This window comes from Varroa jacobsoni, unplaced genomic scaffold (assembly GCF_002532875.2).
Source record: "Varroa jacobsoni isolate VJ856 unplaced genomic scaffold, vjacob_1.0 scaffold_66, whole genome shotgun sequence".
Lineage (NCBI taxonomy): Eukaryota > Metazoa > Arthropoda > Arachnida > Mesostigmata > Varroidae > Varroa > Varroa jacobsoni.
The window spans coordinates 29,539-52,925 of record NW_019212968.1 but is presented as its reverse complement, the minus strand read 5'-3'; the positions used below and the strand labels follow the sequence as shown (position 1 = coordinate 52,925).

Sequence of the window (23,387 nt, the reverse complement as noted above, 5' to 3'; positions counted from 1 at the left end):
GACTCACACATTAATCCCGATTACGTCACCGGAACGCTGTTGACGGGACAGAGGGACTATGGCAGAAGGGTAATATCGAACAACGAAGCAATCACGTACGACCACAGCTACAATATAACTAGACAAGATTGATCGCCTGGAATTAACTAAATATAATAAAACTTAGTTGACCCAAAGACAAATACCGTTGACATTTGCTATGTTAATATCTCCGGGCCGGTATTTGCATTTCACTGTTTGCGTAAAAACTGCCCACAGGCGCATCTAATTTCGATGTCTGTTTGATGAACAAAATAACAAACGCAGCAAATTCTACTGATGGCTTTGGGGTTTGCGGGCTCGCCCGGCAGGCCATCTTCGATTCTCTCCAATTCTAAATAAATCGGCTGGTTGGTTGACGATTGGTTGTCAAAGGATGCAATAGATATGGTTACTATACGTACGTTACTAATTATGATCGGTGTCAGCCTACTCTGTGTGAATCCGTAAACCCTTAGTGGGCATCGGTGGCTGCCGTCGCCGGAACTGATCGATGACCTTCCATTCATGTTTGATGAAGCATGTCAACTTCGATTAAGGATTCATTCCAGGCGATCAAGTACCAATTCAGAGAGGTCTCAGCGATGAACTTGATAATTGCGTACTATAAATGTTATTCTCTATAATTATGACTGTACTATTATTCAAAAGATAGTTAAAATTCGCATGAGTGTTCGATGACGTTACTTATGTATGCCGATTATGGCGGGTTGACTTCTCTCACTAAAACGCCGTATCGATTAGGATTTACCGTGTCATGACAGGGATTATGCATGATATGGATATATGCACAATAAACAGCTTTAGCAGAAGATTTCTAAAAAATACGTCTTTGTCCTAGCTGTTAAGGTATCCGAAACAAGAACTTGTTTGTAACTGGCACAACCTAGCAGTGGCTTAATTAAACATATTCTACCATATGTATCTAGTCAGATATATAAAACAGACTTGCGCGAGGTCTCCGTTCGTGTTAGTATTTTGGAAAATTTGCGCTAGCTTATGTTATGTTATCATCACACGCATGCATATACATATATATAATTCATTGTTGGCATAAGAAGGTAACAAACACCCGACCGCAGCTAATAGGCCATACCATCTGCCAGACAAACATCAAGTTATAATCTAACAACAAAAAAAAAACAAAAACATAATGGCAGACGGTTAAATCAATGCTAGATTGGCCGAAGCAGCAGGCCTATGTGGTAAAGTGCCTTTTCGTTATTCTACGTTAGACCGTCAATATTTTCGAAATGCGCGGGCATCATTGGCGTCAATTGGAGTAAACAAATTAGCAGTGAAATCTTCGCGGGCCGTTAGCGCGGAACCGTTCGCAAAAGCCATTATCGTCTGCTACATGAAGACGACACGAAGGTGAAAGGGTACAGACGCCCACGCGAATGACACAACCGTGCCGTTACTATAAAACATTCAATTCGCGGATTCTAACCCGTCTGTTTCGAAGGCGACACTGAGTATCGGCATGCTGCTTCGTAATGGTGCTGCTGCTCGCCGAGAAAGGGGCAACGATTCGATTTTCAGCACCCGCTGCCCTGCTCATGCTATCATGCGATCAGATGCATTTTACCCAGAACGCAATTATGCAGGAGCTTCGCGAAATGCCCAAAATCTGTTCCTAGTCACCGGTCGGACCAGGCTTACGCCTCCGTTGCTTCATGACAGTATACACACTTGAATAACTCTATGTTTCGAATTTGATGTCTGGTATCGCCATGAGGCGTTTTATCAGACAGACGACTGGCTCTTAGCTAGCCCGGGCTCGGACCTAAACCGCAATGTGTCTCCACCAATATCACGCAAATACGCTACCCATTAAGCTATCACGAGGACACAATTAAATATCTATATGTATATAAACGTGCTCACAAGAATTCTGATGCATTTTATCACAATTTGTCACTTGTACCAATGCGCGTACTCCTCAGAATGGTCAGAAGTCCGAGAGGTTAAGGGAAGAATTTTTAGGAGAAGCGTCATTCGGCTCGTGTCTAAACTGGCAGACTTTGCTTAGCAAGTCAAATACGAACGCTCAATGGATTGCAGGGTGACAATCTCACGTCGTGGTTCACACGTAAACTCAGTTTACGTCATCGCTAATGTACAATGCCGTATGACAATGAATTGCCGCATAGAGTAGTTTCCGTGCCTCGAATAACTTCTATTTGTTAATTTACGCACTGGGATTTTGAGTAAAAACATAGTTATCGTTATAAAAATAAGCTGAAGCATGAGAGTCGAACGTAGGAGATACTCTGTATGAGCTCGATAGTAGTCGCTTGTTGTGGTTGCAAGATTGCTCTCATCTTTTGTAGTGACCAATTTTTCTTTTATGAGTCGCTAACATATGCTGTTCTAGGGTTCCAGTTGACAGAGTCCATTCATTGTGACACTGTCGATGAAACGCTGATCGATCGGCAGTGACATTTCATGTAAAGCGAAATGCCCCTGTGAAAATATGGCGGGAGGCCGCTTCGGGAGGCGGTGCGGTCTGGGTGGCGAACGCGCCTCCCTTTAAGAGCACTATAATAATGATCGATGGTTTGAGTGTTGCTATATAATCATTACTGTGTATTGTTACCATGCCGGTTAGCCATTGGTTACGTCCGATCGAACGCTCACTATTGCTGTTTAAATCATTCACTGTTAGGATAATTGAAAATAGGTCAATTATTCAGGTACATTCAGATGTGACAATTATATTTATTATCTCTCTCTCGACCCTCTCAACTAACTTAGCAACGCGACTGCTCGAGTGTCACTTATTGATAATGATATTATTGATATTAATGATATTATTATAAGATAAAGGCTTCTTCCTGCCCACAAACTTTACTTTTGTTGGTACAAATCGCATTTTCATTTAACTTATATAAACGCTGCATCTACAACGTAGCAGCGATATCTTGGCTAGTAATTGTCGTTTAATTACGACTCAGACCCTCTGACGCTGTCGACCTGTCCTTAAAGGCTGTATCCTTGACCTGCGAATGCCAACTGGTGCTAGCCATATTGACCCTTTAAGCTGTTTCAATTCGGTAAAAACACTACGGGAGTTTGTTAACTATGTCTAATTAAATTTAAATCAAGGTCATACTAGGTGCCAACCAGCTGGCATCTGGAGGACGAAAGTCTTTTACATCGTAAAAGTAGAATAGAACTCGTTTAAGATGCACGTTTATGGGCTTACGTAGACTCGAAGGTGTTCGTTCGACCATGATTGCAATCATTTTTTGCGTTTGTTCTTCAATAACTGAAACAGGCCGGCGAATATACCTCAACGTATGATTACTATCTAAGTGAATACGGTAGCGCAGGAGTGAAAGTTTGCCGAAAGCAGAATTAAAGGCCCGGTCTAATGACCTAATAAAAATATCACCGAATATTGCGGAATACGTTACTAAACGTAACGCAATGATCTTTTTCGCCACTAATTAGTCGACTTTTCTTTGATCGATCGACTCGTAGTTCGTCCGCACCACGACCTCTGCCAGCAGGTTACTCAATAGACCGATAATACAAAAGGAGATTCGGAATGCCATCGTTAACTTAAGCTGCGAGGCAACCATAGTGATAGAGGTAACAACAACATCTCTAGCGGTAAAAGAATCCAATCCACCAAGCAAATGGCTAAACATACTCATTTATTTTCCACGCCCTCCTCTCTTGGCAAAAAAATTCTTTTACGTAAACAGAGTATGGCGATGTCGATGCCGCCACTACACCAACCACAGCACTGCCGATTGATCCGGGTTCCGCCGGGGAAGGGCAGCCCCATTTTGGCTGCGACATCAAACAAAAATATTTTTGTCAGTTTTTCCTTTTTATTGACGTTTTCGCCGTTTGTTTGCTTCTGGGCCTGCCACTTCATTACCCTTCGTCTAAAAAGCCTCAACGTCCTAGTTGTCGGTATGAATGTTGAATCGCCCAGCACCTTTTCGGCCGTTCTCCGCCTTGGTATCAGTCGTATCCGCCCAGCGTGTGATATGATCGGCTGTTTCGCACTGCTATTAAACAACTAGCTGTTGATCTGTAGCGCCTGAGAAAACTGTTGAACTTTGTCGCGTAGCTCCCTTGACGCGCGGACAGGCGAGCGGCCGGACGGGCAAGTGTTTTGGTCTGTTCTGGTCTAGCTAGGACGCTAACAGCACTGGTCGTCACAAGCATTATTGCCGCCCTTGCTGCTGCCACCATTTACCAATAGACAGAGTAATTGTTGTTCGGCCGTTGTGCGTCCTACCCTGATCTGGCCCACTGGCTCTGAGCCTTGTTCATCTTTAGCGCAAGAATGGACACAGTAACAACTACAGGCCTCGGGACCTTGCAGCAGTCGGGCAACATCACAGCAGGACAACGGGCGGACTGACGGCCAGTTTATCTGTCTGTCGCTCTGTGGGTTGATCGAACAAAACGACCGACGCCCCGAAGTGTAATTCATTGCTGCTGCAGCAAGGGGCAAGCGGGCAGACTTGCTGGCTGGCAGGGCCGACAAAGGAGCAGTAACAGAAGTAGCAGAAGCAGCATCAATAGCTTTAAGCTGCGTGATACCTTGTTGAGCAACCTTGCAACTTAACTTCATTTGTACGTCTACGCTGTATTGCCAGCTGCTCCTTTATTCGCTCGTCCGCTCGCCCTCCGCTTTAGCGCTGAGCACAGCATCGGCACAACGACTACGGCAGCCGTGGTGGTAATGGTATGGCAATGAGGGTGGCGATAGTAGATACTGCTCGACATTTCAGCAGCTGATCAATAGGTGTGTGTTTTAGCATGCGCCCGCTGCGTAGTGCAGCTACCCAGTGCCCACTATTTTATGTACGTCCTACACGCTGGAAATATAAAGGTGGGCATCTGGCTACCTGTCTGGCTAACATAGTGGCCGAAGTAGCAGTTGTTATAGCTGAGATAGCATTCATACCAACAGCAAAGAGTGCTCGACGACCGCGGCAGCAGAAATACCAACAATAGGCAGTGGTACAGATGCGACAGAAATTTCAGCTATGTTAGGCTTGCTTAGTTGTCGCCGTGATGAACGGTGCCGGGACGAAGAACCACCACTACGGCTGTCACTGCATGCCTAACGACAGCAGAGCTAGCGAAGAACAAAATCAAGGAAAACGAATGACGAAGTCCGGCTCATAGGACACTGCAACAGCCAAAACACCTCAGCTACAATAGCAATTTCAAAAGCTAATAGCCAGCGACTCAATAGGTCGAGCTAAGGCCGTGATACTGCTACTTCTGCTGATGTCCTGCAATTGTTATCTGGAAGAATGTATGCGCATATGGCAGAAGGAACGTTCAAGTTACCGCTTGACAGACACTCAACAGAAATGCAGACGTTTCCCGTCATGGAAAAACGGCCTAATAGAACTCTGTTCCTAAAGAGACCCAACGTTATATTCCGTGCGCAGTAATAAAGAACCTTACGTATGCAAATTCAAAGTTACAATCGTTGCTAAGACACCCGTCGCAATCCCGCTATGACCTTGTCGTCTTGTGTCATATATACTAATACGTAATTGAGCGTCCATTTAGTATAAGATTCAAGATCTTTACGGAATTTTCGGAGGCTTCGGAGTTATAGTAGGAGCAACAATAATATTTATTAATAAAGACCACTATAAAACAACACTTGTTAGGTTGGAGAAGGAGATAGGATAGAAACATCTACTATCACAAGTTAATATATAATTGATTTTTTCGAATCATTTAAACTCTAACGGTGTCACCATATTATCTTGCTGTTTCCCGAAAAGCCATATCATTCAATTCTACACTAGCTTAAGTAATGGTCTCCAGCAACTGAATCCCCGGCCATGAAATAACTACGGACACATTATACTCTCTATTGGCTCGTCTCACTCTAACACAGTGTACACGTGGCCCATACATCTGACCAGCATTGGAGTCCTCTTCTGGTCGCTCAGCCATCGCTCGTGACAATCTATTGTTATTGTTGATGAGGATGATGACAATGACGACGATGACGAAGATTACGTAGTCATCATCATGATCCTCCGCAAGGTCAGAACATGATCTTTTTTTTTTTTTATATCTCTACTCATAGAGACACAATTCAGTGAACTTGGCTAAGCCAGTAAGTGAAAACTGACATCGGTTTTTGTTAATGAATTAAGTTAAAAATCAACTATGAATTTAAAAATCAACTTATATCAATTTGTGTAGTTGGACGAGATCCGAGCGTGCATGTGTATTCTTTCAGAACTTTTAGGAAGCCTGCAAGGTAAACGCTCACTGAACAGGTACTTAACTGATAAATAGCAACGACATCTATCATGTACAGACAACATACGGTGCTGGGCTTCGCGGAAGACTAACTCTATCTAATAGTAAGATCTGATCAGTTTGATAAAACCCGCTATCAAAGAGAATTTCCGAAATTTCTATTCATCTTCAATAATGCCTAAATTTAGGACTATTTTAAGAAATTTTGTTTTTTTCTCAAGAGGATTTTAGGTTTGTATACGACTACACGGTAGTTACTTGTTGACGGAGTCGACAGACAAGCTATGTATCATATATCCAAATATACAATTTTATCGACAAAGTGGGACATATTATATATAGGGTGGATGACAATACATGGAAACAATTGATTTTTGACGGTCTGTTAGGTAAATACGTATTTATTCAATGGATACGGCCGATGGACTCTACATTTCACCAGATATAAAAAATACTGGATGTAACGATTTATCACGAGCCTATTTGTTTCCTATATCTAGTACGTATAGGAAATTCTTAACGGCATGAAATCTGTTTGATCAAGGCACACATCTCGTCGTCATAGAGGACCAACGAGTTGAACCGCATCGGAAGTTACTCCCTCATTTTCTAGAGATAAACACTTGGAATGCTAAACCTTGTTCTTTGCTATAGGTGCAGTTGTAAGTAGGTTATCGAAGCGTGTTACTGCAACGAAACTCCGGGGTACGTATGTCTGGCCCGGGATGGCTGCTTATGGTACCCAGGCGATCCTACAGAACGCTTATTGATATGAAAGCGTTCTTTTTGACTAATCGGCCAACCAGCCGATTAGGCCATCTTGTGCCGTTTTTTATTTGATTGTCTGATGACTCTTGTCATCGGTGGCGATCAGAGTGATAAGAGCAATAAACGATATTCGATGTCTTATTTTTCCTTGATGAAATTTAATTAGATGCCGTAAAAATAACGTCGGGTAGAAACCAAATCATTGGCCCCTCATAAATTTCGCATGGGGTATGTTTTTAGTTATAGCTTAAAAGACCTACCAGGTTTTATTTTTTCTCTTACCTGGAAACTCTAAGAAAAAAGAAATGATTCTTAAGCTAGGCCGAAGGTCAATCACAACTTTGTTCAATGGCAAAATCAACATGTAGTCCTCGAAGCCCGTTCTTAATAAAGCCCTTTAAAAGCATTCGAAAACTAGGTGCGTCTTTTGCAAAGTGCTTAGCTTATGACTAAGCAGTAACTGTGGCTACTGACTGCATTGCTTGTATGTACACTTTTATCTAGCAAAGGGGAGAAATAATTTTAGGCAAAGCCTGTGAAACCAAGGGCGAATCGATGCTTTCTATTACTAACAAAATTTCAATAAGAAAGTCGATTTTTCCCCACTTTGTACACTTTAAAAGAATCACTGTGTCTTTGTTCTGCGTGGCTCATACGGCGAAGCTTACAAGTGAAATTATTTTCACATCCAAATTTGTTCCGGCACCTGTAGGGACTAGCTTTTATGAAAAGGTAATAGAGCTTTTAGGCCTATAACGCGTTTACATCATTCTTAATGATTCTGTTTTTTTTTCCGCAACATTCAAAGAAGGGAGTCAACGGGTGATCTCTCAGATAATGAATGCCAAAAATGAAGATGATTTTCTGATAGAAATTGTCGCGGGGTCTTTTCGCCTCGAAGTGCAGTGAATAGCGTCTGCTCGCTTACTAAAACCTTTACAAGGGCCCTACTACTGTGGAGTAGCGTGCATTCAACTAGTACGAGTCATAAAGTAGAATCTTTATTTCATGTTAACAACCTTAGCAGCATAAACGCAAGGTGTACATTCGTTCGCATACAATATCCAATTGTTCCATGTTTTATTGAGTTAGCCACGGTGAAAATATGACGGTACATAAAACAAGAAAGATATCTTCGAAGCTTCCTTTTTCAGTTGACCCTAGGTTAACCACATAGCTGTTCCTTCTTTTGCTAAGGACGTAGCAAGTGCTAGAACTTTTTTCCTGTTACAATCTTCGACCCAATAGGTTGACGATGTCCGTCAGTCAATTTTATAACACTACGTGCATTTTTGACGCCGGTAAGCTTTTTTTTCTGATGAAGTCCTATTGGATTAGATAAGATAACGTGATTTAACGGCTCGCGTAGTGTATGTATACGTTCTATGAAGCCGCTGTGGCTTCGGTTGTGATGATTTCGGCCGACGGGAATCGGGCGATGTTTTGATGGCTTCGAATGAGGGACGGTTGTCATTCTGCTTCAATTGAGTAGGATGTGGTTCATTTTTCTGGAATATAGAACGAGGCCTTGAAGTTGGCTAGCTTTCAGCAGCAATGATAGCGAAAGCTCGAGGAATTGCTTCAGTAGAACTAGGGGAATCTGGCCGGCAAGCTCAGCTCAACCAATCGGTATACACATAAATGAAGAGGAATTTTATAGTTTGTCTCGTTGGCGACTCAATTCTCTACCGGAAACACTGTTTTCCAACATGCTAGATAACCAAATGGGTCGGCTGAGAAATACTGGGTTATATAACTGGAGACACAAAGATGATTTCCAGTTCGTTAAAACGGCACAAAAATTCTATCGAATTAACAATATGTCGTTGTAAATGATGCAGGAATCAAAAATCCATATACTGTTGCAATTGAAAGGGCAACAAGCACGACCCCTGCAAACGATCGACACGGCATTTATAGATGCACTTGATTCAGTTACAAATAACTTTAAGCATTGCCAGTTTATGATTTGCTTAATAATCATTGTATAATTTCGTGCTTCCAGTTCTGGGCAATACACATACCGCGTTACACAATAAGACGAGTAGAACATGCAATATTATAACTACATTCAAACTATGGAAACAGTAACAATTACCACCATTCCAAAAGTCACGGCTTGAAGATAAGCTTCCCCGAAAAAAAAAAGCATAGGCACCCGCCCTGTGCGAACAAAGCGATCAAATATTTACCACAGAAGAACAGAACAAAAAGAATAAGCTACATAGGTAATGACGCTTATTTCTAAAGTATTCATATTTATATTTCAATGTGTTCCCCCTCCACGACCAGACGTTCACCGATGCAGCATTGTTTTAGAAATGAGGACTCCCGTCTGCTCGGGCTAGGCTTTGAGCATTCTCGAAGTCCTGAACTAGGCCGTAATCCAGTTTTTGTTCTTGCTTGAAACAAATTTACTCTCTTTTTTGATAATCCAATAGTCCTTCGTACAATCAAATCTGCACGAACTAACAGCACAGTCAACGTTTGTCCGCAGAATACGGAGATTTAAATCAATGTAAAGGTCAATTGTTTTTTTGGACCAACAGGAAAACATTGAACTAACTAATTTCCGTTTCAATTATTTTTTCTTTATAAATAGACGCTTCAGGTACCGGCCATTGTGAAGAAGCAGCAGCAGCACGGGATTGTTAATAAAACATTGTTCCTTTTCCTAGTGAAATCCGCTTATAGGGCAACTGTTTACAATAAATTATATATCTTCCAGATGCTTGGAAATTAAACCTTCACAAGGTAGAGGAATCTATCTAGACTATGTTTAAGCTGGTAAGTCTACGCTAATATGATTATTGCGGGATCACGCGAGTTAAACGCATACGACAGGTAACGCTTTTTTTTCACGAAACTGAAAGGCTTACGCACTAAAAAAAGAATGAGAATTTAAAATGGACATGCTTTGATAAACTATAGTTAATCATGAAGTGATGTTAAGGTGTAAAAAACATGCATATGTACACATACGGTATTAGTCCGATCCCGTATCCGACGGATACAGTGCTTCTCTGTTCAGGCACAGTCGTTCGAAAAAAACCTCTGAATAATACATGTTTTAGCGGTTAGTTAAAAAAATGAGGAGCCTTCTAGCTGCGTTTACGCTATAGGGCCTATTTAGTTGAAGATTCGTGAAGCAAATAAGTGGGAAATTTCGGTTCGCCTTGCAGTAACATCATGTCTGTAAGTGTCGGCACGACTATCAAAAAATCTGTCTAATCAGAAGATGAAATGCTTCTGTGAGTTAATGACATAGTCGTTTGCGTTATTTCCATGAGATCGGAATCGTGACACTGACGCATGGCCGATCGGTTCTGCGGTGGCTTTAAAGAGGCACACACCCCTCTCCCCCCCTTTCTTCCCCTCCAGCTGAAAATGGTGACACGGCCAAATCTAATCAGTTTAAGAAATTAAGCCAAAAAAATCAACTTTTAAAAGCATACACACAACATCGAAATAATTAGTCGTGAAAGAACATCTAAAAAGGTAACAAAAAGAAACACACATATTAAGAGCAATCCTTATCACTCGATAAATTGTAAGGGTGCCACCTGAAATTGGCTTCACGATTGATCTTTTTTGACGTTCTGTTAATATCAATATTATGCAGGGTGCGCGCGTGTTTTTGTGTGAATATTCTCTGTAAAAACATATTTGATGTGTTTTCTTTTTGGTGTTATTCAACCGGAACTGGATCGACATCAGTCAGGGCGTTCTTCCCATGACATCTCCTAATGACTGGATTTAGATGACCGTATAGTTAAAAAAAAAGTCCTTTGAAAATAGGCTTTATCGTTGCACCAGCGAAAAATTCCGCCCAAAATGCTTCGTTCGCATTTGACGCCAAATAAAATAGGATCTATTTAGAAACTGTATAAAAAATCTTCAAAATGAGACGCTCAATCCGACTTTTCCTTTTATTTATTGAGTTCTAATTTCGTTTGAACCATTTTTCAGGACTGCCATCGCTTTTCTAATATGGTCACACCTTCATGTATACGTTTAGAGAATATTGGCAGTTAGAGTCATTGAGATATACGTTGTCCAATAAAAGGCCCATGCAAACTGTGAGGTGCGTCGAACTTCTCGCATCAAAGCTTGCTCGGATCATGCCGATGTTCACAAAAAAAAGTAATTGAAAAAATAGTGAAACATATAAAAACTTAGTTCTTTGACGAAGAAGGAGATGAAAACGACGGTATTTGCGAGCCCAAATAGATTTAACAGGCTCGTACCTATATATGATGAAGGTGTTCATATGCTGGGAGTTTGAATGTGCTGCTCGGAAGGTCAGTCATTGAAAAGTATGAATTTGGGTGCCGTCTCTGTGATGAGCTAACGTATCGAGATGTAAACGATTTCTCGACTCAAGTCAGTTGTATTTACCGGTACCCTATTAGATCGTGTGCCTGAATGCTTAAACCTCTAGGGAAGAGTTCGTTCGCAGATCAGGACAATGTGGCATGAGCTGTCCGTCCGATGTGGAGGGACGCGTGCACCGTAAGTAGATAGATACACGCGTGTGCAAGTGGCCAAACGTGGATAACTAGCATGGAGCAGAAGCCCTTCTTGCGGCCTTTGTGCTAGTGGATTCACGTGATCACGTATAGTCTAAATCATGAAACGGAAGAATTTAAAGAAAGCAGTGCTGTCGTACGCAGTGAATCAATGCAGACAGCATCGAAAAAGTGGCAGATCTATTTGACGTTAGATAGACACGTCAATAATACGGTTCATAAATATCGAGATGACGTCAATTGTAAGAGATGCGATCCGGGACAGAAAGATCAGATAGGCGGAACAGCGGCCGATATAAGGATTACCAACGAAAGATCGCCAACCTAAAACAACTTCTTAAGAGATTCTCATGCTCCGAAAAAAATTAATATTCACATTGCCGATAGCAGAAAAAATATGCCATTCGATAGCTGTCACTCGCCAAAAGGTAATCGCTGACATATTCTATATCTTAAACGGTTCACCTATGCCAATGTATAAGAAGTCGTGAGACTTCCTTCAGGACCTCACAGTGATATCACTGCTTTAATGCCTGATACTAGCAGCAACTTACTGGTATGATTGTGATGACTATTGTTGACAGTACGATCGTTGATATCGTGTGCCACCGCCCTGGAAAGAAAAGACGAGCAGATTAGAATATGTATTACGTATGGTTTCCTACAGAAATAGACGTTGTTCTATTACGAAGTCAATTTTAATTTAGTTATTATTTTACCCTATTTTATTTGGTACCTTGTCGGCGGCTGCAAACATCTATGCAGTCCCCTATAAGTCCAGGCATACCGAATCAAGGAGCTTCCCACTAAAATAGGACTATACCTTAATCACTCGGCTAAATCATGTAAAGGGTAAATCTCGATCAGATCGGCGGCCCGTTAGATCAGTAACAGATATAACAACATTAAAGAAAACTGGTCATCTTTGCACGTTTGGATATTTTCAACATTGAGTCCTCCTCTGCAGCTCTTCATTTTTCCCTCTATTTCATGTTGCATCATACGATCGCTGTCAAGGATCATGACCACTTTCTTCAAATGGTCGATTTTGCGAATCCACGGCTTTTTTTTGCCCAGTTGCATTATTCTATGGTAGACCACCACGTGACAATGCGTTCACATTAAACATGATATAATGTATGGTATTATATGGATAAGAACGGGTTCGCAGTCGCAGTCGCGGTCGCAATCGCGCTTGTCGTTAGCGTTTTAAACGTTTAGATAAGCGTTTTGCTCGTCCTGTCCCGCTTTGCTTCCTGCGATGCTGCTGGCGTCTAATATGTTACCTGAACCATGCATACGCTGCCGTTATTTCGAAAGCCGTTGTTGCCGCTGCTACCCGCGTCTTGCCATTATCAGCAGTGGCGTAGCATAGCATGCGGGTCGAGCCTTTTTGAGAGGAAATTTCTGAAATATTTACTACGTCACTTCGGTGTTCTACTGCCCTTTGTTTGTCGATACACAGAGCGCCAGCTTACCTGCGCCAATTTCAGCGAGCCAAGAATAGCTAATGTACAATGCCAAACAAGCTGGTCACTCTAGTAGCCACATCCACGGCAGCGTCTATGACCACAAAGCAGTCATAAGCGATTGTTTAATAGTACATTCTGCTAATACGTCGGGTGGACGGACAGACGCACACGCGTGCATCGGCGGACGGTCATCTGTTCGCGGCCACCGCAGGCAATATCTACAGTTTTTCTCTCCTGGCCACTAATTATAATATCCACATTTAGATAAGAACAGCTTCGTCAGTTCCCTATATAGATCTTACATATGGCGTCAATCACAATACAAGTATCTCGTATCCCATAGCGTGTACGGTGCCCAATTTTGTGTGCGCTACAAACTATTGCAGCAAACGGATATGGAATTGTTTTGTGGAAAATTCACCAGCTATTTTGCTTTATTGTTCCACGTTTGTAGATAGTGTATGATAGGGTTTGATTGACGAGTATATATACATACGTAAATGTAACGGGTTGTCAAAAAAGTATCGACCGTTTTTAGCTAAAATATATCTCTTTTTTTTTTTTAACTTAAAATGATATACTAAACTAAATATGCACCATTTCGACTAACGACCTTCCGTAACTGTTTTTTCGTTTCTGGTGACGCCAGAAGCAAAAAAAAGGGGACATTAAAAAAAAAAAGGGGGCTCATTACTATAGAGCATCTGTGAAAAAAATTATAACAAGTGATTTTTGCATCTCTTTGTTGAAACTAAATTAACAACATGAAGGAAGTTCAGCAGAAACCACAGCGACATCTGGTGGCGGAAGATCCGGACTATGCAGCTCTCTCCTTCTCCACGCAGGCTGGGTGGCCAAAGGTGTATGCGGCCTGGCATTGCCCTGATGAAAAATGACGCCTTTTTTGATTACTAGTTCTGGTCAGTTTTTCATAGGCTTGTTGTAATATTGTTTGTTGTTGACAGGAGAGATTTGAATCGATCGCTTTGCCAGACGACAACAGCCCATGATGCACGACTTCTTTTTACTACCATCAGACATATGGCATGATCACCTTCTTTGATGTCAGTCAGCCTCACCAAAAATGGCAGACATATTTTGATTTTTTTTCGCCAATTATTGTTATATGTATTCTATTTCGTATCACTCGTGATCAGCCGCTGATGAAATAGTTCAATTTGCTTGCGTTCCGAAAGAATTTCGCAGATGAATACGTAATCTGGTAAATTTTTCTACGTCAGCTCGTGTAACACCCAAACGTAAAACTTCTTTTTTAGCCAACCAGCATTCTTCAAACGGTTTAAAACTATTTGGCAAGGTTTCTCGGCGATTCGATGGCTACTTATGTGTCGCTCTCGCTCAACTTTCACAATAATTTCCTAAACTTTTTTTCCCTAATTGGTCGGCCATTGTGGCGAGCATTTCTTTCCAGAGCCATCTTTGGTCCGCTTCTTCCGATAACTGATCTTGACCACAAGCAGCACATTTTTTTTTATGAGCCTGGGCAACATTTGTGCCTCTATCGTAACAACATTGTAAAGTATAGCAAATTTTTGCAGAAACTTCGTCCACGTTTGAAGCGTTCTATGATAAATCTGAATAAAGACATTCCAACAGTTTTTGCTATTGCCAAGTCTCAGCTATCTAATGATACTAACCCCCTAATCAGGTGAGCCATATTATATGAGATATGTGACTTTAAAGCCATCTGGCTAGAAAAACGGTCAGTGTACACACACGCACACGCACGTGTGTATATATATATACACGATGATAGTGAGAGAAAATTGCAATTGCAGATAGAAGGTTTAGTCCCCGAATGTGGGTCATCTGCAGCAGACGAGATATTCTTAATCTTGTCTGGCTTGTACGGCCTAACAAGAGCTTGACTGTCTACTTACTTAATTAGTGGAGAAAGAGGGACAGAGAGAGAGAGAGAGAGAGCGGGGGAAAGAGCAGTGTGTAAGTATCCGCGCCGCATTCAAGCCGTTGGGGTGTTTAACAGTGTACAAGACCATCGTTGTCTACTGATAGGCTTCAATAAAGCTGATCCAGCACGAGATAGTCTACCCCGTTTCGCTGGAGCATTGTTGTCTGACAGTTAGCAAGTATTTGCTGCGGATGTCACTAGATATTGGTGTTGTAGAAACTCAATCATAAGTAATGGAATTTATTTTGCAATGATCATCACTTTATCTAACTTTAACCAAACAGTAAATATATGCTGGTTTTTTTTTAGCGTACAATAGATCATGTGAAAATGTAGTAATTTTAACTCTTGCCTTCATACAGTCCAATAGGTAATGTGTACACCCATTTCACTTCTGGCTGGGCTTAATATTTGTCGCTAGGAGAGTGTTGCACGTATAGGAAAAAGGTTCGATTTCTGCCAGCTGCAATAATGTCTATACCGAATGGACAGCGTCTGAAACGACTGAATGTACGTTAGACATAGCAATTATAAGCCACCCAATCATGCGTTGATTAATTTGTTTCAACATCATACACATTGCCATACTATGAATATCAATAGGCCACACCCTCCGAAGTGTCTGTTAGTGCCACCGGAACCGAATCTCAATGATGATGTGACTTAATCGATCTTAGGCATCGGGTCCCTCCGATGTCCCGCATGTCCAACTACCTATGGCTAGACAGACTCATCAATTGGCTAATTAGGACTGCTAGGCTGCTTTTCTCACTTCTGGATTTTTCTTTTTTCTTTTTTTTTTTTTTTTTTTTTTTCGTATATGTGGCTTGTATGAGATTGCTCTGTTCGACACGACTTACAATAGCAACCGCTAAATTGTCCATCGACGTCCTTATTAATCTAACAGAAACAGTGACATAGTCAGCACAGGGCGGAATTTCCATTTACTTTCAAGTCACACGTTGTGTTTGTGGCTAAACATGGCAGGCCAAGGCGATGCACCAGTGCACGTTCGAAATAGTGATCATGAGTGCCATTCGGTAACGGCTTCATTAATCATGCATTACGGACTTCAATACAATGTCCGCAAATGCCAAATAAGGAAAACTTCTTCCCCACACATCCTATACGATATAATAGTACATAAGTAAGACCTCGAAACAGCTTGTTTAATTCGTTTACTTCAAAACAAACGTGTCCAAGGGCAGCACCACGATTAGATATAGAGTAGAGCATAGTGGAACAAAAACTTCCTCCACTTAAAGGCACAGCTCAGCTCGAACGATCGAACAATCCTGCCGGCTGTGTGTCCTATTCATTTAACACCCTAAAATGAAGTACCCATTCGGGAATATGGCGTTCTGGCCACGGTAGTTGCTGTTCTTACTGCTTTTGAATGATTTGTGGCCCGATCGCTCGACGCATTCCTGTTCGTTCACTGTCGGACGGCGTCCGTTGAGAGAAGATTCGCAAGGGTCCGCCCCGACTTAAAAAAGCAGTAAGTCGGGGGCTGGCAAGCGTTACAAGCGCAATTGCCATAGGGCGTGATGCTGAACGACCGCCGGCAGCAGTCCGCATTCGTGCTGTTAAGGGAACTTCATAAGAGTCAAGTAACAAACAAAAGTTAACATCGACGCCATTTTGTAGGCATAATCGTCGCGAGCAGTGGCAACAGCCTACGACAAAACGAAGAATAATATATTTTGTAGTGAGAATAAGATGCGTACGATGAATATACCCTGCTTCCAATCGACGGGATGAATTATAGTTCCTTCGCTAATGCTTTTTCATCCTTGAAAATCTAAAAATGAACCGTTGTTTCGGATGAAGCAGTCTTGATCATCAAACGAGGCCTATAAAGATTAATGCTATCGTCACTCGAGTGCTTCCTCAAAAGACGCGTCTATAAACGACTTCATCTCGAATCATTGTTTTCATACACACGAGACACGCAGACAGATTGTTTCACTCTTTACTATAATTATTATTTTGTGCAATAGTGCAACAGTATTTAACTTATCAGTGTAGCGTCTCGCTAATAAAGCACTATCAACTATTAGACTAGAACGCATCTGTTGAGAGTTATAGTCCAAACTCTCACAGTTCGAGCTGATCTTAATTTTCACCAAACATAATCATCACCAATTTTCATGTTATCACCAATAACAGGTTTTAAATTAGAGCAAGTATTCAATTTGTTTTGCTCTTTACGTACTCGCCCCCCGTACGCCCCTTCGTTTTTCTTCTGTCCTGGAATTTCCTTTGTCTTTACTGCGCGCTCGCCGTCAGCCTCGTCTACTTTGAGTTTTCTCTGTTCAACTTCGCCCGATCGTCGGCTTCCCTGTTTTTTCGTTTCATGCATTCTATCGTGCCCGACTCGGATCGTGCCGTGTTTTTCTTTTACATAGTTATCTTCCATCATTGGGCTATCCGCCCATTTGTCCGTTTCCCTCTGTATTCGTTTAGTCTTTTTTCGCGCTACGGAGGACATTTTTTCATTCTCCTTATCCTTCCTCATTTCATCGTCTCTTGCATATTCCCGTTTGTTGTTCTCCTGCCACAATATGGCGGTCTTTTTCCTTTGTTTTTATAATTGCGCTTTTGTAGAGCTGATCAGGGCAGCCGTTAGCGGGCACCCGAGTTCATTCTGGCGAGGCCTTCGCTTGGCAGGGGTAATAGCGGTCGATCGTACCCGTCGACTAGTCGTCGTGTGGAGCCACCTTTCTTACTCTAGAGAGGGACAGAACTGCAGAAGGCAGGCATTAACAGAATCGACCATCGTCGTTGAAGCCAGAGCCGCGACGGGGTAGCTTATTTCTGTTGTCTACTTGTTGTCGGTTGTTTGACTTGAACAATTTCTGCACCTGTTGTTGTTGTTGTTGTTGTTGCTGCTCCTGCTGCTGCTGCTGCTGTTGTTGTTGTTGTTGTTGTTGTTGTTGTTGTTGGTGCCGCTGCGACGCCGTCCGCCGGGGGCAAGGACCTTATTGTTATTGCTGTTGTTGTTAGCGGCTTGCCTCATTTCTCGCGTTTCCCTGCGTTCCAGGAGACGCCGGCCCGTGCTCATAGACTGCCACAGACAAAAACCAGGAGATTTTATGAACAGTTGCTTGTTAAAACGCCACTAGCAGCAGAGGTATTACTTTGAAGATCATGACGAAAGACTGCGGGAAGAGCGGGAGAGCTATGCATACATATCAACTAGGCGCAACATTAAGCATATTGGAAGCTGCAGACATAAAGACAAGAGAATCCCGGCTGTCGGGCGGCCACTGCGACGCAATAATCCGCACATTGTCGTCAACAAGTGCACTATCCTTCTTATAAACAGAAAAACAGCGGCCAGACAAGCGGCATCACGTCCATCGTTGTCAACATAATCACAAATAACAACAATAACACCTGAAGCAGCTGCGGCGGATACTCTAACGTCCCCCTATTTCCGAGCGAGCCACACGCTGGAAAACATACAGGATACCATTGACACAGGACATATACTGTCGTCAGGTCGAACGAACAGCAGGCCATTGGATGAACGGCCACTACTAACGACTACTACCCAGACTACGTACTTATAAGCATAACTTGGCCATAGCAACAGCATCCATGATGAGGATGATGGTGGTAGAAAAGTAAACAATTACATATTTTAATACTTTTTGCATTTACATTGACTGGCCGACCAACAGCCAACCAGCTACCTATCGTGAAGCTGCAGGCATTAGATAACGAATTGATTCTGGTAAGACACACGTCCTGCTGTTGTCATCATCAGGATATTTCCATTGCGTGCGCGTAAAAGTCGACGGACGCCGCGAGAATGACGGGGTTGTAAAATCGATACAAATTAAAGACCTTCATAAGTTGTTACGGTCCTTGGAAGAAGATGTACTCTTTCTTATCAATGTTCGACACTTCATGAAAACACGAATGGTTATACATCTTTTTCTACTGCTTCTAATCGCGAAATAGTGACCATTAACGGGGGAATGCGTGCATTAGGTAATCGCACATAAAACAGTAGCGGAAATTTACTGCTTGTATAACATCACCACAGTAGTTCTCTGAATGTATTGTACAGGCAGAATAATAGAAATGAAGTGGGTAAAATACTGCATTAGATCGAAGGCATTTATTGAGGAAAAACTAACGGCAAGGACAGGCCTTTGGTAAACAAAGCATCACGAATCGACAATAGAAGTATCTTCCTCTATTAGGTCTCATTTAATATCTCTTTATAATTTCATTACTATATGAACGTCTTGAGCCACTCATAGCATTTCGTCGTTTAGACACTGTTGCTAGAGTTCGTATCCACGAGCGTCTCTCGTAAACTCAGTGATTTTACAACGAAAATGACGAAATCAGGCTGTCAGTGGCTTCGTAGCTAGAAAATAATATAGAAATGTGTGCTCTGACATGTGCGTGACGCTGAACAAGGTTGACATGCAACCGTAAACATGGCTTCAAACGATTAAATTAATGTAATTAATATATGTACCAGTCTTATCTAGCTACAAAATAGATAACACGATAATTGTTGCTACGACCGTACCGTAATGGCAATGCAGTGCCACGTTCTGTTTTTTATGTTACATACTTATATAACATTATACTGCCGGTTTTTATAATATTGTGGTAGTTTTCTTGTAGGAACTTACGTTAATGCTATGCTAAGGCCCGAAAAATAGTTATCTTTCAGGGACAAACAAAATTGCTTTAGCTTCGAAGTACTTGCTTCACTATGTACTTGAAACTAAATAGCAACAAAAGTACACGTGGTCCTTATAAAGGACGGTTCCTCGCAGCAAAGATAACCTACGCTATGCTTCTAAGCAATACTATCTAAGTAGGGGTCTATCAGCACAGTCTCGTCTCCGATCATTGATTCGTAATTATGATCTATTGCTGTAACGTAAGACTTGCTAACGTACTACAGATAGTCCTGCGTCTGCAGTACCATACGCTATCTATGCCTAATAACGAGACGACATAATCAACATTTACTGGATAGGTTTGCCATATGCATCTAGTTCTTCACTCATGGGTAACTAGTTGGCGCGCTTTTTCAAAGTCCGTTTGCTATAATTAGCCAATGCTTATTAGGTTTCCATTGGTAGTTCTAGTACTATGTTCTTTTCACAGACCTAGTCCTTTCGGAACAGCGTGACGCATCGAGTTCAGCATTACGACAAAACAGAACACCGCACTGGAAATATATATGGGTCCATACTGGTCGGCAATTATATGTTCAATAGCGTTATGATCTGCGCTCCATACCTGAAGGGCCTTTCAGACGTTATATCTATTCACGCCTGTTGCTCAAAATAAGTGTCACTGTATGTAGAGAAGACGCGTGAGGCCTCCTTATACATAAATACGCGTTCCATAATCAATGCATGACCATGATCCTTCGAGTCAAAAGGGTCGGTGAGACAAACGTACCCGCAGATTTCTCATCGATCGGTTTGTCACGAGTGGGAAATCAGCGTTTAATCAAGATTCTACACACGAGAGCTTATCACATTGCGATAGTGTTTCCAATGCGAATGAAGTTTTTCTGCACGTGCCAAATCTACTTCTGCAGCTTCGACAGGCATCACAGAAACGGGAGACAATGGCAGGAAGTAATGGCCGAAGATAGCACGTTGCTATAAATGGAACTGTAGGTTGTCCTCAACGTGTTGCCTCTTCACGACGGTTTCGTATTAAACATTGTAGACACGCGAATGTGTATTGTTATACTGTAGCATTCTAATTGAGCTTTCCTCAGGCAACACTTATATATATACATATGTAATATAATTATTAAGCTACTCTTTGATTTTCTCTCATCTTTTTATCGTATTTATATATATAATTTCGAATAGTTGGTTCAATCATGTTGAAGGTGCGCAGTAGCCTTCGGAACGTGGCTTTTCAAACAGTGCTACCCTAACATTAGCTTACGTTTGAACACATTGAGCTTGGCAGTTCTAAATGTGCTTTCGTGGTGTGATAAATCATACGGAGGATAACATTTATTTTGTCACTCTGCTAGACATCGCGATTAACGAAAACTCCATAGAAATGCCATTTATTTTTGTCTGTTTCGATATCTGAAAATTCCTAATTTAAATAACTGCAAGGAAAACAAGTACGATTCTAATTTTGGCTCACCTGCATAGATACAAATTGAAAACGTCAGACTTTAGACTAAATCCGATAGCACGACCTTTATATACTCTAGTGGTATAAATACAGGTGATGTCCTGACAACACTCGAACATTATGCTCTCTGTTAGATTTCAGCTGCCATTTTCCATGCTGCTTCTCCTATGAGCTGATTTGACCGGGTATAGTTAACTGCGCCGAAAATTTCACACACGTAGGAGATGTCATAATATTATAAAGTGTGATACTTTAGCTCAACGAAATGACCGTTGAGATAATGATATACACAACGGCTAAGAGAGAGAGAGAGAGAGAGATACAACTTAGCATGCTTCTAATTTTTTCATTTCCAACTTTCAACTCCAAAATATCACTATTATCAAATTATCGGCGTGCGAATCATCGCCGTTGTCGTCAATTTTGATACGGTGAAAATCATCATGTCGCGGGCGGGAGGGCAGTCTGGCTGGCTTGCTAAGGGGGCATCTCACGCACGCATCGCTGCTATCATCTTTTATTCTATCTCAAGGCATCGAAAGCTGTCTCTGTGCGCTCTATCTATCTACCGATCCTGAGTCGCCCCCCACGACTACCATTTTATATATGCCATATTTTCTGCTAGATATCTACCGTATGGACTTTCTCATCGTTATCGCTACCGTTGTTATTGCTGCCCTTTCGAACAACTATGTGCTGAAGGCAGTCAAGAGGCAAATTGTGATCCGGCCGGACCACCATTACCGTTGTGGTGTGATCTGTTTGTGTTAAACAAGTTGTTATCGCTTCGATCGAATTGTGTACTTGCTTATTTTATGCTAACTTTTTTTTTGTCCTTTTATGTTGGCGCGGACCTCTGCCACTCGCATCGTATTCTACTGTTCAAAGTTTGGTCCCTTCCGAACTCATCTCATGTTTTCGCGCAATTGTTCCTTTGATCATGTCGGAACACATACGGTTAGCTTGATTTCGTGCCGCATTTTTCGTGCCGTTCACAAACGTCACTTGATTTCATACATTTCGTGCATCTTAGGTTAACAATACTATTATCTCTTGTAATAAAAACGTAGAATTACGTTGCCATAGTAGTAGTTGTAGTAGTGCATGTATGTACAGCTGCTTCGACAATCGACGTCGTCAGGCAGCGCACAACAGACAATATCTACACAAAAAAGGGAGGAGAAGGACTGTGGGGGGAGCCTGTTCGTTCGGATACGCACATGTGTACACAACTTCGATAGGTGACACAGTATTTGAAAGCGTCGCTATCATCATAGAGGTGCTAATGACATCTTGTCGAAAAAATGAACAACAAAGAGCAGCTATGTCGTCTGCTAAGAACGTAAAATTGGTTGATTTGGTTTGGCAACAAGAAGTGTGGGGCCCATCTTATTACAACCAGGCGGTCTCATCGCCGTGTTTTACCATTTCCTTTCTACTATGCAAAGTGGTTTACTAATACGATCAAGACGAAGGTGCATGTCTCCCTCCTTTTCCTTCCACCGACCCCACCTTCGACACAAGATCCTCACTGTATACAGAGCCCCCTACGTGGGCTCCTTCGAACCGAACAAACTGATCAATCTACAGTAAACAACTTGTTACTACCGAATCTGACGAATGTCGGATGACAGCCACGAATAGTTAAAGCTACTGAATAATATGTAGTAGACCAACATATATCTAGCCAGCCGTTGAGGAAAGTCTAGAAGAGAACGACGCGCACGCACACGATCATCTGGCGTCGTCTGACTCCTCAGATGTCGCCTGTTGCCTCGAAGGAAAGAAAGATCAGTTTCAATTTTAAGTCAAGCAATGCCACACCATGCACTTCGTTCGCGGTGATACTTGGCGCGTTTCAGTCACTTTCAACTCTTACATACGTAGAGGAAATACGAACAAAATTAGTAATGGCTTCAACGATGGGGCTACGTATGCGGCTCGCCACCGCTCGTCGAGATTCACTCGCTGAAATAGCTAATAAAAAGCATAAGTGATAATTATCCAAAAAGTAGATGAGTCACCGATGGGGCAGAGTATGCGACGGGGGCGAGACAATAGTCTACGACTATTTATTACAGTAGTAGTGAAGAAACGAATTTATTTTCCGAGTATTCCACTTGTTCGCAATTCAATTCTTATTATATTCGTATATTTAAGGTCACTTTTATTGGATTCTATTAGGTTGGAACATGTAACAGCTGTTTATTTATTACCCCTTTCTCTATATTATTTTTC

At 41.9% G+C, this 23,387-nt stretch overlaps 1 protein-coding gene across 1 annotated transcript in view; it reads right to left on the bottom strand.

Moving 5' to 3' along the window:
- Positions 1-23,387, bottom strand: part of LOC111262131 (uncharacterized) — a 129,586-nt gene that overhangs the window by 93,016 nt on the left and 13,183 nt on the right. Inside the window, exon 2 of the mRNA XM_086968985.1 lies at positions 12,155-12,213. Coding sequence (XP_086825111.1) covers positions 12,155-12,213 — 59 coding nt within the window. The remainder of the gene's footprint in view (positions 1-12,154; positions 12,214-23,387) is intronic.